General features: G+C 37.8%; 2 protein-coding genes across 5 annotated transcripts; both read left to right on the top strand.

Annotated features, from left to right (window-relative positions):
* The first annotated feature begins 1757 nt into the window (after nucleotides 1-1757).
* Nucleotides 1758-7972, top strand: LOC108595063 (protein eiger). 2 transcript variants are annotated; one of them, XM_017980209.2, is made up of 7 exons: nucleotides 1758-2698; nucleotides 5169-5294; nucleotides 5890-6200; nucleotides 6570-6653; nucleotides 6718-6806; nucleotides 6912-7013; nucleotides 7079-7972. In XM_017980209.2, exons 1-7 carry the CDS (start codon nucleotides 2528-2530, stop codon nucleotides 7447-7449), a joined length of 1254 nt encoding a protein of 417 aa, XP_017835698.1. In that variant the 5' UTR covers nucleotides 1758-2527; the 3' UTR covers nucleotides 7450-7972. The 2 variants fall into 2 exon arrangements, with proteins under 2 accessions (XP_017835698.1, XP_017835697.1); XM_017980208.2 differs by having other exon boundaries at nucleotides 1764-2698; nucleotides 6894-7013; nucleotides 7079-7971.
* A 541-nt stretch (nucleotides 7973-8513) lies between these two features.
* Nucleotides 8514-16447, top strand: LOC108597573. 3 transcript variants are annotated; one of them, XM_017984185.2, is made up of 7 exons: nucleotides 8514-8587; nucleotides 10977-11159; nucleotides 11566-11775; nucleotides 12897-13863; nucleotides 14231-14683; nucleotides 14843-15113; nucleotides 15170-16447. In XM_017984185.2, exons 2-7 carry the CDS (start codon nucleotides 10988-10990, stop codon nucleotides 15362-15364), a joined length of 2268 nt encoding a protein of 755 aa, XP_017839674.1. In that variant the 5' UTR covers nucleotides 8514-8587; nucleotides 10977-10987; the 3' UTR covers nucleotides 15365-16447. The 3 variants fall into 3 exon arrangements, with proteins under 3 accessions (XP_017839674.1, XP_017839673.1, XP_017839675.1); XM_017984184.2 differs by lacking the exon at nucleotides 8514-8587 and adding an exon at nucleotides 9461-9700; XM_017984186.2 differs by lacking the exons at nucleotides 8514-8587; nucleotides 11566-11775 and adding an exon at nucleotides 9461-9700 and having other exon boundaries at nucleotides 15170-16446.
* Nucleotides 16448-16788: the final 341 nt, after the last annotated feature.

Raw genomic sequence — 16788 nt, forward strand, 5'->3', positions numbered from 1 at the left:
TGGGCACAAAGCCGTCCAACTGTATAGATACATTTAATTGAACGAATCGAATGACTGAAGTACAACTATTTGTATGCAGCATTAATTACTGACATTGACTTTGAATTTCTTTACAGCGGTGCCCTTGTTGGGAAAATACATTGTAAAGAAAATACCCTATATATATTAATGTATATATAACCAACGTATGCATACAGTTAAGTGCAGAGATCAACTGCAACTTCCGGCCTGTCAGCTGTCTTAACTGTGCCATTATCGCGTGCCAGATAGTCCATCTACCTGAGCGCTGCTTACCTGGCGCTGTCATCAATTCAAAACTAATTAGCTGCCGCCGACGCATGCATTAAGGTGTCTTAGTCCTCCCGAAAGAATAAAATATTTTAATATTGTCTACAGACAGTGTGTCGCGAAGGTAGCACAGTGTACTTACCACATTAGTTTTATGGCCTGGTATTATTAGAATCTGAACCCTGAGCATTTATTAGGCTGTCGTCTCTTTGGCTGCCTCAGCTGATAAGCGATTAGCTGCAGTCTAAGTAATAATAAATATAATTTTAATGAAATGCCAAAAGTTCATTTTGTTGTCTTAATTGTGGCATTGCCTTATCGCCTGTGCATATCAGCACATACCAATTGTACTACTATATAGTATAGCATTGTATATATAGCACCGTTTGTTTTTTCAGTTATGCACCACTAAGCGGCTCAAAGATGAGCACACCCCAAATATAGCACATGTATATATTTATGTTTGTTCTGACACTACCGATAACTCTCTGAACATTGCACCTTGATCATAATATGCATCCGTATGTAGGCTTAATTAAAACAAAAAAATCCCAGCATTAAAATGAACTACAATAATAATAAAAGGTTGATGTGCCCACAAGTTCCAAGTAATGGTGGGCTTTAAATATATTTTTATTCCCATATAATTTTCTAAATTAAATAAAATATATTTCTCTAAAAACAAAAAATCAAAGCAGCAATTTTCGAAACTATAATTTTCGAAACTATTAATATACTGATTAATATCGTATAGCTATTATATTTATATATATTTTGACGCTGTCTACCATAAATATAAAATATTGCACCATTTATTTATTTGTTAAAAAAGTAAGTAGTATGTGTATGAGTTTAATTAAACATCATGCTGTGTAGGGATATATTTAACGGTCTTATGTCGCAAACAATATAAATAATTCAAAGGGTGTTTTTTAACTTTAGCCCAAAACCGCTTAGTGGTGCAAATTTCAGTTCGATGTCAGTTATAAACCACCCCAAGCTAGAAAACTATATTAATAAGCATTGCAAAAAATTTAGGGGTAATTGCGGTATGTCGTACATTAATTGGCCTTTGGCGAATGATTTTTGAAATACATACAGACTTAAAAAATTGTAATACTGGGCGTACAAAATTGGTGTGAACGTAACGACTGCACAAAAAATAAAATACATATTTGCCAAATGAAATAAAACAAACAAAACTGCAAACAAAATTGAACACCACCTACTTTGAAATACACTTTTAACAAACTTAGATATGAGCATCATAAATATACAAAATATTTGAAAATATTATGGAATCATATGTATATAATTTCTGCTGCCTTTCTGCTACTTTTGGACTGCTATAACTTTTTAATTCTTTAAAAATTCCAAAGTGTACGGCAAAACTCAACACGCAATTTTGCGAAAAAATAACATTACCATATGGGCTGCTAAAAAAGATACAGAGATCTGTTCACACATCCCGGCAAAATCAGCGGCAACGGCGACCCGCTGCGCTTGCCAAAGAAAACACCACAGAGCGTGAGAGCGAGAGAGCGAGCGCGCGTGCCAATCTCTCAGAGAAACTGCGCTACCCAAGGCGAGGAAGACTAGCGAGCAAGCAGCGATCAGTTGACAGCCAGCAACAGAGTATATCGGACGTACTGAGAACGCGTGCGCGCCATAAAGCACTAAAAGTGGAAACGTATATAGATACTATATGAGACAAGTTAAACGATAAGATATATGAACATTTGCACAACTTAATAGTTGTACACGCATATTTTATTTATCGTAAAACACAACAAACTGATAAATCGCGCAACGGCAGCAAAAATAGCATCTTAAAACTCCAAGAGTCAAAGAGTTGCTTGTATACGTATCTAGTGCCAAACTTGTTTTCAACACATTTTAGCAGATTGCACGTTAATTAAAAAAAAAAGAAGCAAAACAAAATACATAAAATAAAACCTTAAACATTGAAAAATTCCGCAAGGGATTGAATGTGCTCGCGTGTGTGTTTTGTGTTTTTTGCAATTTGTACTAGTTGATCTTATTATCGCAGCTGTGCTTGTGGTTTATATACAACTTGCAATTGTTGTTGCTGTTGCTTTGTTTTGAACTTTAAGCTGCGAGCGAGTGAGTGCACTTGACAGCAGTCAACAAGAGTCGGATTAAATTTACTCAGAGTACTCAGACATACTGTCTGCTTAGCTTGACGCTTTGACGCTTGACTAATTGTGCGCGATCAATTATGACGGCGGAGACACTTAAACCGTTTATAACACCAACGAGTGCCGTTAATAATTTCCCAGCCAAGCAGCCAGCAAGCGTAACGCACTCCCAGCGCAGGAGCAAGCAGCTCATACCCATTGTGCTCAGCAGCATTGGCGTGCTGCTGGTCATAGGCATCTTTAGCCTAACGGTGAGTGTAACTAATTTGGCATAGCCATTTAAGCAGCCTTAATTATGAATTATGCATACAAATTGACAAACTATAAAGTGAATTTTATGAGGCGTGACTGCCAGCCAAACAACAAATTTAGCCTATAGCTATAATTTGGCAAGTCAGGCATAACAACTATGCATATGTAAATATTTAAAGAAGCGTGTGTTTGACTTAATCATTGGCGAACTAAACAAGCAAAACGCTAAAGCACACAAAGAGACAGTTTGAGAGAGAGAGAGAGACCCTGATCGTCTACAGCTAGAGATACTAATCTTGCTGCTTAACTAGGTGTTAACAGCTGAATTAAATAAAGAAGCCACAGCTGCCGCTACACTGCAAGAAAAGCTGATTATACGTTTTGTATACTTAATCTCTACTGTTGGCTGTGCTGCGCTTATCTAAAGATTTTTCTCTGGAAGCACTTGCGAATTGTATAATAAGGAAAAACCCAGCATTGATTGTGCACTTTGCTTGTCTTGGAGTGCACTATATCCGCTGCTCTTTGGCTTCGGTAGAAATCCATCTTAAACGCCAACGGAAGTGCCACAATTGTCAATTGACTTGTGATTGTTTTGGATTGTTTGCTGCTGCTCTGACGCAGTGCCCAATACATATGCACATAAATCTTTGTTAAGTTTTTCTAAAACAATTTTCAAACTACGCGTAAACACAACTACGCACCACAACAGTTGTCAAGCCAACAACCCTCATCAGCACACAGCATTGGGTGAAAGTGAAAATGTCTGTAATCTGAAATCAGAAACTTGTAACTGACATTTCAACTGCAGGCGTAAAAGATTTATGTAACGGCCCTAATGGCATGATAACTTCAAAACCACAACAATTATTATTTGAAAAACAAATGTTACAAATTTTACTAGAAGTGAGTGGCAATCAAATGCGTATACATAATAAATAATGTGCACCGAGAGAAACATTAAGTAAGCAGCTAAATATTTCAAATTACTGAAGAGGATAAGCAGCTTTCGCGACTAGAGGCAAGAGACGCTATCGAGTTGATTGTTGCTTATTTTTTGTATATCAAAATTAAATTTTGGTATGTCTTTGATCTATTTGCAGTATACTTTCAAAGAACATTTAGATTTAGATAAGTTTATTAATGACTTAATCAACAGATTGTTTTCAAATTCCATTTGCTTAAAACTTGTCTTATAAATTGACTTAATTTGATAAGAATCTGCAAATTTCGCAGAGTGGATAAACAAAAACTAGTCAAAAACCAGAATGCGCTAGCTGTGATCTACTTAATGCAAATTGCTGTGATTAAAGCACTTAATGTACTTTATTTTTCACTGTGCAGCACAGCAGCTTGGCCTTGTACTTAAACTTGCTGCCACACTGTACTCCTCTGCCCCTGCCCCTGCCACATGTTATGCGCCAACAGCAGACATATTTTTTCACGATCAATGCACAAATTTACTTGTAATTCAATAAACTCATGAACAAGTTTCATGGACGCCAACAGAGATACAAAGGCAAAGTGAACAGAACGGTGGAGACGAGACAACTTATAAGCAGTACTCTATGCCACAACCGGCTTAAGTTGAGCGTCCGCACATAAAGCCGGCGTATGTTAAGTTGAGTTGCTGTTTGGCTTTTTTGGGTGCCACTTTGAAAGCAACAGCAGCGCATAAATAATATGAACAACTGTCAAATTGAGCAATGTGTTGAAAGTTGCGGAGCAGAGCGCCCAACACCAGCACAGAATGTTAATGATCCATTAAAAAGATTACGCGCCTCTCGCCGCAGCGGTAGACAATCTATATAGTATACATCCAAATGTATTATGCATACCTAGAGCATAGAGACACATGTGGGGTAGTAAACTATGCGACACTCAAGACTTGACTACACAAAGCTCATTAGCCAAGAGTTTTTCTTATTTTAAATTGTGTATAGTATTTTATAGCCCAGTCAGCGATAAGTTATAATTTATGTATGTCAAAGTTCGCTGCTGTGGGATTAAAAGTTGTGTTAGTTTCGACACCAACTAACGGCATAATTAAAGCTAATAAACAGCAAATAATTGAGGCTGAAAATATGTACACATATACATATGTATATGTGTTAAAAACAAAATAAAATTGAACATCAATTGCCAGATTTCCTCATCTTTGATATACTTTGTTGTTTACATTGAGGCTTGCTCAATTGAATATAAACACATGATCATATCTATAGCCTTGTTCAAGTGCTTTACTATTTATGACGGCAGACCTAAGATAAATTTTATATATGTGCATACTTATGTACATATCTTTAGACCCTGTAGAGAAATTCAAATAAAGGTCTTTTATTTTGAAGTCAATCAAAGCGTCTGATATGCGAAGAATTTGTTACTGTATCAGCTTTATTATTCTAATATTTTTATGTGACTTAAATTTTTCTCAGTGTAACAGCATTACTAAATCGATTTCTTACACAGATCTGGCAGACAACACGCGTCAAACAGCTGGAGAATAATCTAAATAGTCTGCAGCGGGAGGTGAATAGTTTACGACAAAGATTGGGCATTAATTATCTGGAGGATTTAGCTGAATTCCAAAAGGAGGTGAGTTATTGTCTCGTCATGAACAAATGTAAAACGTCATAAGTTAAACCAACTAATTAACATGCATAGTATAAATATATTCTAAAAGTCTAGCACAAATTATGTGCACAAGAGAATGTCACACTTTAATTAATAGATATTTTGCATATATATTTATTTCTGCTTAAATTTAACACACTCTCGTTTCATTGAGAAATGTTGCTCCCAAGGCAAACGCCTTGCAGTGACGACGGATCTGATCTCATCAATAGCCAAAGAACTCAATCGTTTCAAGATTTATTAATGTGCGTGCCCTGCTTATGCCCCCGCTAGAGACTTAGCACAGGCGCCAGCAATTAAAGCTAAAGATACAAGAGCTGCTGCACAGCTAGCGAAATATATAAGTAGTCTATATGAAAATAAATATATATGCATATATCTTTGTTGTTGTTCATTTTTTCTAAATGAGTGCGCGTATTTTTAAATATGAAATCACAAAAGTATTTGAGAAATGGGGGCAGGTCCCGTGCTTGGCGCAAGTCACGTATTTCGTCTCCCCGAGCATTTGACACTGTATAGTTATGAACAAAACTATTTTTTGCAAATATTTTTGCAGTACGCCAACTTGCTCATACATGATCCCAGCAAACTGGACGACATTGAGAGCGAGGACGATGACCTAGAGTATGAGGCGGGCATGGATGATGTTGATGACGAGGACGATGAAGATGGTGGCAATGAGAATACCGATTATGATGAATACTTGGATTTGGTCAAGCAGGAAAAGGCAAGCACACAGCAGACTACACTGCAGACCAGCACGGATGAGAACGAGGCTGTGGGATCCACTTCATCAGCTTCGAATGATGATAATGTGTTTGATGATTTCACCAGCTACAATGAATCCAAAAGGAAACGTAAAGAAAGGTGAGAAGCTACTAAACAGAAATAATATATTATAAATAATAATAAAAGCAAAATAAATAAATAAAATAATAAAGAAATTTTTAAAGGTAGCATTAAATAAATAATTGAGCAATAAACAATAAAGCGTCATAAATAAATGAAAAAAGATTAAATGAATAATTAAAATTGTTGATAATCAAAAACAGCTTTTCGAATAAATTAAATAAATGAAATTAAACTTATGAAAAAATAATATAAATTCAAGCATAAATAAGTAGCTCATATAAGAAGCTCAGAAAATAATATAAATAATTTATCAACATATAAAAACAATAAATCCTTTATGCAACATTTTTATTCTAATCCAACATTTACTTTATTTTACAATAGAAAATCTCGCTCTATTGCTGAGCTAAGTCATGAGCTGCATAACAATAAGCTGACTGAGCTGAAGCTGAACAAAACCGAGCAAACGTAAGCTAACCTTGTAACTTTAACTTGATTGTTAACTTATATTTTTTTCAATTACAACTTATAGTGCCGAGACTGCAGCAGCCCAGACACATGCTAAGAAATCTCGTCAACGCAGTCGTCAGAGCCGCAATCAGCGTCTGCTCATACGCAAAAGTAAGTATAGCAGCAATTGTAAAAAACATTGGCATTTAGCAATTGAAAATCAAAAACGAACTTCACACTTAACTTGTTAATTTACAGGCGACTCTACTGTTTCAGCGAAATCCATTGATTCAAATGCTATGACGACAAGCAGCCCCGCCGCACATTTTCATTTGAATCGCAAATTGTCGCATCATGAAGCTCCAATAAAAATGCATTGTAAGTGTTGAGCTAACTTTGTTTATTATGCAATGTGTGCTTACTTTTTGTTTACTTGCCTGCAGCTTATCAAGGTGATATGTATATTGGCCAGGCTACCGCCAGCAGCGAAAATCAGTGGGAGCAACACTTTAGCGTCAACAATGGAGTGCTCACTGTACTGCAGCCTGGACTTTACTACATCTATGCGCAGATCTGTTACAACAACACGCACGATCAGAACGGCTTCATCATCTTCCATGGGCAGAACGCATTTCTGCAGTGCCTCAACACCGTGCCCACCAACATGCCACAAAAGGTGCATACGTGCCACACTAGCGGGCTCATTCAGCTGCAGCAAAACGAATCTATACATCTGCGTGATATACATCGGGATCGTAATGTGATGCTGCGAGAGGACAACAATCGCAGCTACTTTGGCATTATCAAAGTCTAGAGAATCTCTCTTGTACTCTCTCCTTATAACTGTCTCTTACTCTCACCAACTGTCGCTCTCAGTGCAAGCTTTAGTAGTCTCGACTACTCGTGAATATACGAATATACAGCAAAAGTAGATTTTATAGTGATTAGCTTAGCTTTAGTTGCATACGAGTACTAAGTAAATATAAACATTAACATAACCATACTACATATAAAATATATACTAGGCTGCGGGCGATATGATAGCGGAAAAACATAAGTAAATTGAATCTTTGAACAAATCGAAATCAATATTTATTTGCTATACTTTTGTTCAAAATAATTCGACTTATAAATGATTTTCTGGCTGCAACTCGTTTTGATACTACTTTATGTCAATTCTCAATTTGCTTTTGGCATTCTCAAAACTTGTCCTAGATGACAACTTGACCATTCTGCAAATTTTGTTCACATATCAAATCGCCCCACCCTTGCATATACACACATGCATATAAACCATATTTATTTTGTATATATATCATTTATAAATAAACACTGTATAATTTTTTTGCCATAATAAATAAACTACTATATAAACTATAGCTGATGAGCTGCAAATTAATGTAACCAATCAAAGCAATCGCCCGGATATGCACGTCACAGTGCAAAACGAAGATGCATTTATCATATATGCATATACATATGTATGTATGTGTGTGTGCAGCTCCAGCCCGGGCTCAATAGATAAAAATAGCTGCAGCTCATAGCTCAAAAGCGATGCAGCTTAAAGCTGCACACACTCCCCAGCCACTCCTTTCTCTGCATGGGTCAAATATCCTTTCGATATTTCTATGTAACAGGTGGTGGTGTTGGTGCAAGAAGCAACAGTTTCATTTTTTTTGGGGGCGGTTCGTTTTTTTTTTTTTTGTTCATTGCTGCTGTTGCCAGGCCTACCACGAATACATATTAAGTATACGTATGTACTCCTCCTTTTCTCAGAAATTCAATTGGGCACGGGCCATGCGCAGTAATCGAATGTTGTTGGTGCATCCAAAGCTGCGCTTTTAAGCTTTATGTATTTTGATTTCAGTAGTTCATGTACTATCCTGGGCTATAGTTGTGTTTTCATTTTAGACTCGCAAAACAGTTTTCAATCAAATCAGTGTTATCAAGCAGTAAGTTGTAACAATAGCTGCTAAGTAATGTAAGCAATTGAGTTAAGATTGCGCGCATTAAATTTATTTAAAAAAATTATAAAGTTGTCTGACTATTTGTATTTTAATTTTACTAAAAATTTATGCAGCCTACGCTTGTGCATTAAAGTCCTATTGTTTTTTTAGTAATCTAAAACAAATCCACGGATTACTTTATCACGTAATTTCAAAATTTGTTTATTTATTTGTAATATATATAAATCAATTGTTAAAGATTTTGCTTTAATCAATGCAATTTGCAAAATTATAAAAGATTGAAAAGCGCTTGCAATTCAAGTTTGCAATTATTAATTTCTATTGTATTCGCTTAAATACGTAAATCTTAAGTCAAACTATATAAAATATTTGCAGCGCTTAACTTTATTATAGCTTGAGTCGCAATTGCACATAAAATGCTTTGATTAAGCGAATCCAGGATTAGATCTCTAGCTCTTATATACGTGATTAAAAAACTCCTGGCGTATAGTAGACAAAGCAGAATAGAAACCTACATTAATGACCACAATATATATAGCACATATGCCTGTATGTGTGTGGATACGTGCTTTCAAATCTGCAGACAATGCAATCAGAATATTGCACTTTGAAATGACTTCAAATGTATAACAACAACAACTAAACGAAGACAACAACAATAAAGAGCTTTCTAAAGCAACAGCTGCGCCCACGCAAAACACACAGATACACACACACACACACACGTATACATGGGCAAGCAGATGTAAGCTTTCGCTCTCTCATATGCTCTCTGCTTCTGTCTGCTTCGGTTCCTGGCGCTGTGCTATAAAATGCGAAGTCAGCTCGACTTTGGATGTCACTCTTGTTTGCGTGTTGACTGTGGCTTCAACAGACTGTTGCCCAATAATTTGTTAAATAATTTCCTGGCGTAGGAGTGACGCCATGTTGTGAAAAGTGAAAAGTCTACTGCAAGAAATTTTATTTACCAACATTTTGAGAGCCTAGAGCTAACAAATATAACAAACTGCAAATAGTGCGTGTGTGTAAATCGTAATAAAAAGCAGCAACAGAGGGAGAGGCAGAGAGCAAAGGAAAGGACATTGATTTGTTTTTGTGGTAAGCAGTTCGTGGGCGTTGTGTCAATAACAAGCAGAAACCTTTTTCGCTTTTGTTGCAAAGTTGAAGAGTTGAAAGCCTCACAATCAAATGTAGCGTAAGTGAATAAATAATGCGACTGCACTAACAAGCAGCGCGCTTGTATGCTGGGCTTGTTTGCTTTTAAATAATTTAACTGGAACAGCAGCAGCACCCAGAGCATTTAATTAGTCATGTCAGGCAGACTTTTAGCTACAGTAGCTAACAATGGCCTGGGGCTCATCAATCTCAGCGCTGCTTAATTGAATTTGGTTCAATTTGATTGCCAAGTAAAATGCAACAAAACCAGCGCTGGCTGTTGAAATTAAATTATGTTCGCCCGTTGCCCGCTGCGCGTTACAATTTTGCATCCACTCTACGCTATGCTATGCTATGTATGTATGTATAATAAAAAGTTTGTGAAAGTCAACGGCAAGCAGCAGCAGCAGCAGCAGAAAGTGCTAACAAGCTTATATAACAAGCAAAATGCCGCTTGTTAGGCGCTCGTTATAATTTTGTTTTAATTCTGCTGGCGTTGTTTGCGCAAAACTTTAAGCTAGACTAAGTCGCAGTTTGTCTTGGACAGGCGGCGGGCAGTCAAGCAGCAATAATATTGTTGTGCACAACAATAACAGCAACAACGGATATATGACAGCTAGCAAAAAGAAGAGCTCAAATTATAAGTTAAAAAGCGTCAAGCGACTGCCTTGACATTTAACAACCAATAGACAGGGAGAGTGAGAATGCTAGAGTGAGCGATAGAGACAGAGCGAGAGTGAGAGAGACGGCGGGTGTTAGCGCAACAGGCACAAGTTGAATGTGAGGCATATGCTATGTACAGTAATTTCTATAGCATACTTAAGTGCGCTCTAGGCCAACTCGCATAATTGTCAAAGTCAAACTAAATGCGCAGAGGAATGCTGCTGGATGGATGAGAAGTATGCACACGCTTTGGAATTTTTATTGATTTATCTGACAGCTGGCATAAATGATTGAAATGCTTTGCACTTCAGGCCACATTCATTTGCATAGTTATGCGTGGGCTGCCAACATTACCTCAATATAATTATGTGTGTGTGTGGGTTTGGAATTTGAGCGCCCATCAGGTGGCAATGAACCGCACTTTAAGCTCAGCAATGTAATTAAAAGTTGTGTAAGCTAAAACGTGCTTAGCATAAAAAAAACAACATTATTAATGCGCCTTGATCCTTTCACTTTTTTAATGTCGCTGTCCCATTTTTCTTTTTATACTTTACAGCTAGCAGCGCTATGGCTGTGCAATTTGTATTCGCCGCCTTGTGGGCAGTGCTGGCCTTGGCGCAAACAACACCTCAGCATGCTGGCTATTCACTTCAGGCTGCTGTGGACGAGCTGCATCGACGTGAGGCAGCCAAGTATCCATTGAATGCGCCACCAGCACACCAGGATGATTGGGATGAAGGTGAGTGAGCTGGCAACTAAAAACTTCAGCTTGAGTTACGTTACCTTTAGTGCTTGACACTTTAACTCTAAACTAAACTTAACTTGGCTTAAATGTCAAGCTGGCGTAACTAAAAACCGCAACTGACAAAAAAAAGGTTGAAAGCAGTTCAACAACATCAGCAACAGAAGCAGCAGCAGCAGCTGAGTTGAGTCCTTAGTCCTTAGTCCCGTGCTCGCTGCCATGTTATATATACCCCAGCACGTGACCTAACCCAAAAGCCATTAATGCTAACCCCTTTCGCTTGGTCGCACACTTGCACAAGTAATCACACGTTACTTTCTTTTATTTTCTTTTATTTTTTTGCTTTACTATATATATATAAAACACCGCCTTGCCGCCTGCTGCGCCACGGCACATGTTGCAGATAGCGATTTATTTGGCAACAAGTATAAGAATCGCAACCGTCATAGGTTTAATAAAGCACTTGCCAAGTACTTAGAGCGCGAGCGCAATAACTATGAGATGCCATACGTGGGCCAAGAGTTCGATGGGCAAGCCAATCCCAGTAATCTCTTTGTGGATGAGAAGCGTAAGCGCGCCTCTTCGCCTTTTAGGGAGCGCGATGAGCAGTACGGTGAGTAAAGCACATAACCGCACATAATCAAATGCAAAGAATACACAATTGTATATGTGCACACTGAAAAAAATATTATAGTGCATACTAAATTCAGTTGTACACTTTGCTGCTTCAATGATTCCTTACTGCACATATAAATAAATATACTATAGAAAATAATTGGTCCGGCACTCTCTAGACAAACTGAAAATTTTGTATTCTCATAATGCGGATTTTGCTACTAGACTTTTTAGTTTACGTTTTATATCTTCTGTTTTTTATATCTACATTAAAATATAAAACTAAACTGCATCATTACTTTTTATTTGATGCTCATAATATCGTTGAGAGCCAATTTTGAGTGCTCGTATTTTTGTCACTCACTGTACTTTCAGCTAAAGGAGCACACCTCGCTTATCTTAACAAAACATTTGAAGATAAAGAACATTTAATTATGGCTGAATTAATTCTAAATAGTTTTTTTTAATTATTTCTTTGTAAATATTTAAATAAATATATCAATGTTTTGTTTTTTTAGTTCAACAATACAAATGCATTTTTTATTAACTGAACTAAATTTGATTTCTCATCGTCTCTTTTTTTATAAGACAAATTTATTCAAAATAGTTTTCACAAGTTGTTGCATTTTTTTCCGTGCTATATTTTGCACTTTTATTATATTTTATTTTTATCTGTGTATACTTGTATATTGGTTGGCAATTGGTTGCCACTATGCGTGTCCACTTGAGCGACTCAAATGGTATTGGCCATAACAAGGCTTTTGAGTTGTGAGCTGAAAGCCACTTAGCTTGGATTAACTTGAGCGTTAGTGTCGGGACGTTGGACTTGAAGTATTAAGACTAAAATCCATGATGTATGCAATGGGCTGGAAGCTGTCGGCCAGGCCAGCTTCCTGTCATTTGATTTAATGACTATGTGTGTGTGTGGTGTGTGTGTCTGAAGAGGTCGACAGCAGCTTGAAGTCACTCACACACACTGACCGACAGACAGACAGACATGCAATTAATTATACAGACTGAATTTAGAGTCAGGGCACGACTTGTCAGGTACAAGCTGTTGCCACCAAGAGCTATAGACATCGGACATTTGACAAGCCACGCGCTGCTCTCATTTTGCAGAGATTGCTGCACCCTCCGTCTTCCGCGAGCGTGAGAATCAGGGCGGGAATGTGGACGCCGGCGCAGCCACACACAGCGAGCTAACGGAGCAGTTCCTACGCGAGATCGAGGAGGCCAGCGAGCATGAGCGCCAGGAGCGCTACAAAGCCGCGCTGCGTCAGCTTTGGGAGAAGTATCAGCAGCAGGAGAACGAGCTGGAGCAGCCACAGGATCCCGATCTCTTTGAGCAAAAGAAACGCATGCGCATGCCGCCATATTATTTGCTCATGCAAAAGAAACGTTCCTATCCCGTGCTGCCCTGGCTGCCCTACAATGCCGACAAGAAGAAACGCTTCCCAGTGGCCAAGCGCGCTATCTCGGATGCACCGCTAGTCAGCAAAACGGATGAGCGTGTGGCACAAGAGCTAAGCGAACTATTTGGCAAGCCAGCGGATCAGCAGCCCATCGATGCCAAAAAGAAACGTTCGACAGAGCAGCAACTGAAGCCAGCAGCCGCCACCACACATAAGCCAGAGGCATCAGGCACTGCCACTGCTTTGGGTGATATGCGTCTAGAGATCAATTTCCAACGCGTTAATGTTACCAATGGCAGCCAGAAAGAAGCCACCACGCCGGAACCTGGCGCGCCTGAGCAAGCGAAGCATGCTCATGCAGCTGGACATCATCACAAGCGCAACGAGCAGCATTCCGAGGAGGAGTCCGCTGAGCATGAGGAGCATGAGGGCGAGGGCGGCGAGGAGAGCTACGAAGAGGATGACCATGATGAGTTTGATGACGAGGAAGGCGATGCCGAGACGGATGCTGAGGAGCGTCGACGCAAGAAGAAGCGCGCGGCCAACGCCAAACATGCTCACGCCCCCAGCGTGGGGCACTTGATGCTGCGCGCCAAGAAATCAATTGACTGGTCGCAGTACTTTGGACTCGATCTCGATCGCAAGAAGAAGGCCGAGCAGGGAATAAACCCTAAGTAAGTAGAATTGCATAATTATTATTTTCAACTTTTCTGTTAGAAGTTGAACATAAATTTTAATTTATTAAACAAGCAATTTTTTAATATTTATAACTTTATCAAATTACAAATTATGTAGTTAAATTTAAATTATCGTTGCCGCTGATAAAAAGAAACAAAATTTTTAAAATACATGGACCTAAATTTTAAACGCGTCGTATACTTAATGATTGTATGTGTTAAGCATACGAGCCGTGGAATTTTAGCTGCAAATGGGACATGACATTGTGTTATACTTTTACTATAAATTAATTACATTTTAATTTTTTACTTTAACAAATGTAATCATTATAACCTTTGATATTGTAATTTTATAAATTTTCAGCAACGATGCCAACAAACACAGCTCCAGCGAGGACGGCAATATTAACACCAACAGCGATGAACAAGTGGAGCAGGAGCAGGAGGAAGAGAAGAAGAAGCGTAACATAGACACCGATAAGATTGATGCTATGGATAAAAAGCTGCAATCTGTGGAGGACTTTATTATTGATGAAACCATCAAATTTACGGGCGCTCATGAGGGTCTCAACAGCAAGAATCACGATGAAGCACGTAAGTTAAAGGAGCAGCTACTGTCACGTCTAGCCACCGCCTACAGTCTGGAGAAGATGCGACGTGCGTTGGACAACTTGCGTGTCTCCGTAGATTCAGATAATCATTTGCTACGCAATGTCATTGAGCCGGACTCCGATGAAAATACGCTGGACAATCGTTGGTCAAGCAGAGCCAAGCAGCACTTTGGTTTGAAGAAGCCGCAACAAGAGGAGCCAACAGAGTAAGTTAGAATAATTATAGATTGCTTATTAGACATCATTCAAATTAGCATTCAAAAAGGTGATATAATTATCAGCTTTAATTAGGTTGATGTTAGAAGCAACAAAACTAATTTCTTTTGTTTTGAGAAGCTTAAAATTATGAATATGAATAACTTTAGTGACCTGATCGAGTCGAAGAGGAAGCGCAGTGGCTATATGCGCTATCCGGAGCAGCCCAATACCATGGATGATGCCCTGACTTTAAATAATGGCGGCTATGAGACTTTGAACGATGCTTATCTGGGCAACAAAAACTACATCATTGGCTCCAATCAGTGTCCAGTTATAGAATCAATGGCCGAACGTTGTCGCAGTGCGGATCTCATTTCCGGTGACTTGAATCAGGAACTTTTGCCGCTCTGTGGCGTGCATCAGATTTGCTATCTTTGCGTAAGTTGCAATTTATTAAACAGAAACTCTTAACAAAATGACTTCTATGCTTGTAGGGCGCCTCCCAAGTGGCCTGCGACTATCAATATCTGGCCGAGGCGGACAACTTATGCGGCAGCAGCAACGAGTGCCAGGCAGCTGCACGCTCCGTTTTAATGATTCTACGTGGCGCACCGGGTCGCCAGCTGGGACCGCGTGAGTGCTTAAAGAATCCTTGCTTGTATAGAGCTATGCGTGAGATTGGACTTTAAACACGCTAGCCCATTCCTATCATTGCACAACGTGCTCTTGTGTGCGTTTAAAAATAAATACAAATACTACAAAAACAAAAACAAAATAATGCCACAAAACTGGCCAAAGATATTGTTTGCTGAACTTGCAAATCGAAGTAAATAAAAAAAATATTTGTATGCATATACATTTGCTGTTGCAGAGACAAATAAATAATTGAACAGGCGGCAACAGCTTTTACCAGAGACCTAAAATGAAAAACACACTCTCAGCTAAATGAAATCTAGCCTGACGAACTAAACTTGAAAAGTGTGTTGCGCAGTTAATTTTGGAAATACATTTGAACCAAATATACAACAATATACAAAATACATAATTGTAATCAAAAAAGCCAAAAAAAAATATATATATATTCATATATTCGTAAATGTATTAACGGTTTATTAATGTGTAAACATTTATATAATATCAAAGTAAAAGCCCGAGGCGAGATACATAGGCAGCACGAAAGATACAAATAGATAATTATATAAATAACACCGCCCAGTAAATGCTTAAAAAATATAGACATATAGATTTGACGCAATGCAAGCGAATAAATGAGCTAATGTCTACTAAATGTTTTTTAAATGTATTTCAATATTCGCATAGAGCCACTCTTTAAAATCTATATATACTTATATATAAATGTACAACTAACTAGTCTACAGGACGTACTAGCTAAACACAAACTCAAGCGATATCTTACACAAACAAGAAACACTATCTTACGATTTTCAAATACTATTTTGTGTTGGTTTTAGCATATCCATATCCATGCAAAGAACCCTTCGCTATTTATTGATGTCATTATACTATATTTATAAACATATACTTGAATGTGTTTCAGTGTTAAAACAATAAATGCAAATAACTAAGACAAATATTCTCCTAAAACCTATAAGTGTGATTATAATATTATACATGCATACATACATACACAAATGCTTAGCCAAACAGCAAAAAGAACATAAAAACTTACGATATGTAAAACAAAAGTCCGCATGAAAATGAATCAAAATATTATAAATGTATTTACATGTTTGCTATCGTTTAACAATGAATTTAATATCTTATATATGAAATATATGTGTATTGCTACAGTTATAAAATTAACAAATATATATACATAAATAGGTGATCTTTATCGTTGCCGTGTTTGCTGTTTTTGCACTGCTTGCAAATTTACAAATTTCATCTGTCTGCCCGTTTATTGATTATTCTTTTCTAATAGTGATGTTTGTTATCTAACAATAAGTATGTCCGTTAGTAGATCTTTTCAAAGCTTGTGATTGCGCTAAGAAACAGTCATATGATTCGCTAAGTTGAAACATTTCAAAGTTAGAAATTACAAAACAAAAAGCATGACGGAAATCAAATCTGTAAAATGAGTTCGCTACTATTT

Source organism: Drosophila busckii, chromosome 2R (genome assembly GCF_011750605.1).
Source record: "Drosophila busckii strain San Diego stock center, stock number 13000-0081.31 chromosome 2R, ASM1175060v1, whole genome shotgun sequence".
NCBI lineage: Eukaryota > Metazoa > Arthropoda > Insecta > Diptera > Drosophilidae > Drosophila > Drosophila busckii.

What these genes read in the sequence shown, in the direction of transcription:
- LOC108595063 (XM_017980208.2), top strand. Translation starts at nt 2,528, where the DNA reads ATGACGGCGGAGACACTTAAACCGTTTATAACACCAACGAGTGCCGTT. An exon ending in TAGCTGAATTCCAAAAGGAG is followed by an intron (nt 5,295 to 5,889) that starts GTGAGTTATTGT and finishes ATATTTTTGCAG; the next exon opens with TACGCCAACTTGCTCATACA. An exon ending in AAAAGGAAACGTAAAGAAAG is followed by an intron (nt 6,201 to 6,569) that starts GTGAGAAGCTAC and finishes ATTTTACAATAG; the next exon opens with AAAATCTCGCTCTATTGCTG.
- LOC108597573 (XM_017984185.2), top strand. Translation starts at nt 10,988, where the DNA reads ATGGCTGTGCAATTTGTATTCGCCGCCTTGTGGGCAGTGCTGGCCTTG. An exon ending in GGAGCGCGATGAGCAGTACG is followed by an intron (nt 11,776 to 12,896) that starts GTGAGTAAAGCA and finishes CTCATTTTGCAG; the next exon opens with AGATTGCTGCACCCTCCGTC. An exon ending in ATCAGATTTGCTATCTTTGC is followed by an intron (nt 15,114 to 15,169) that starts GTAAGTTGCAAT and finishes CTATGCTTGTAG; the next exon opens with GGCGCCTCCCAAGTGGCCTG.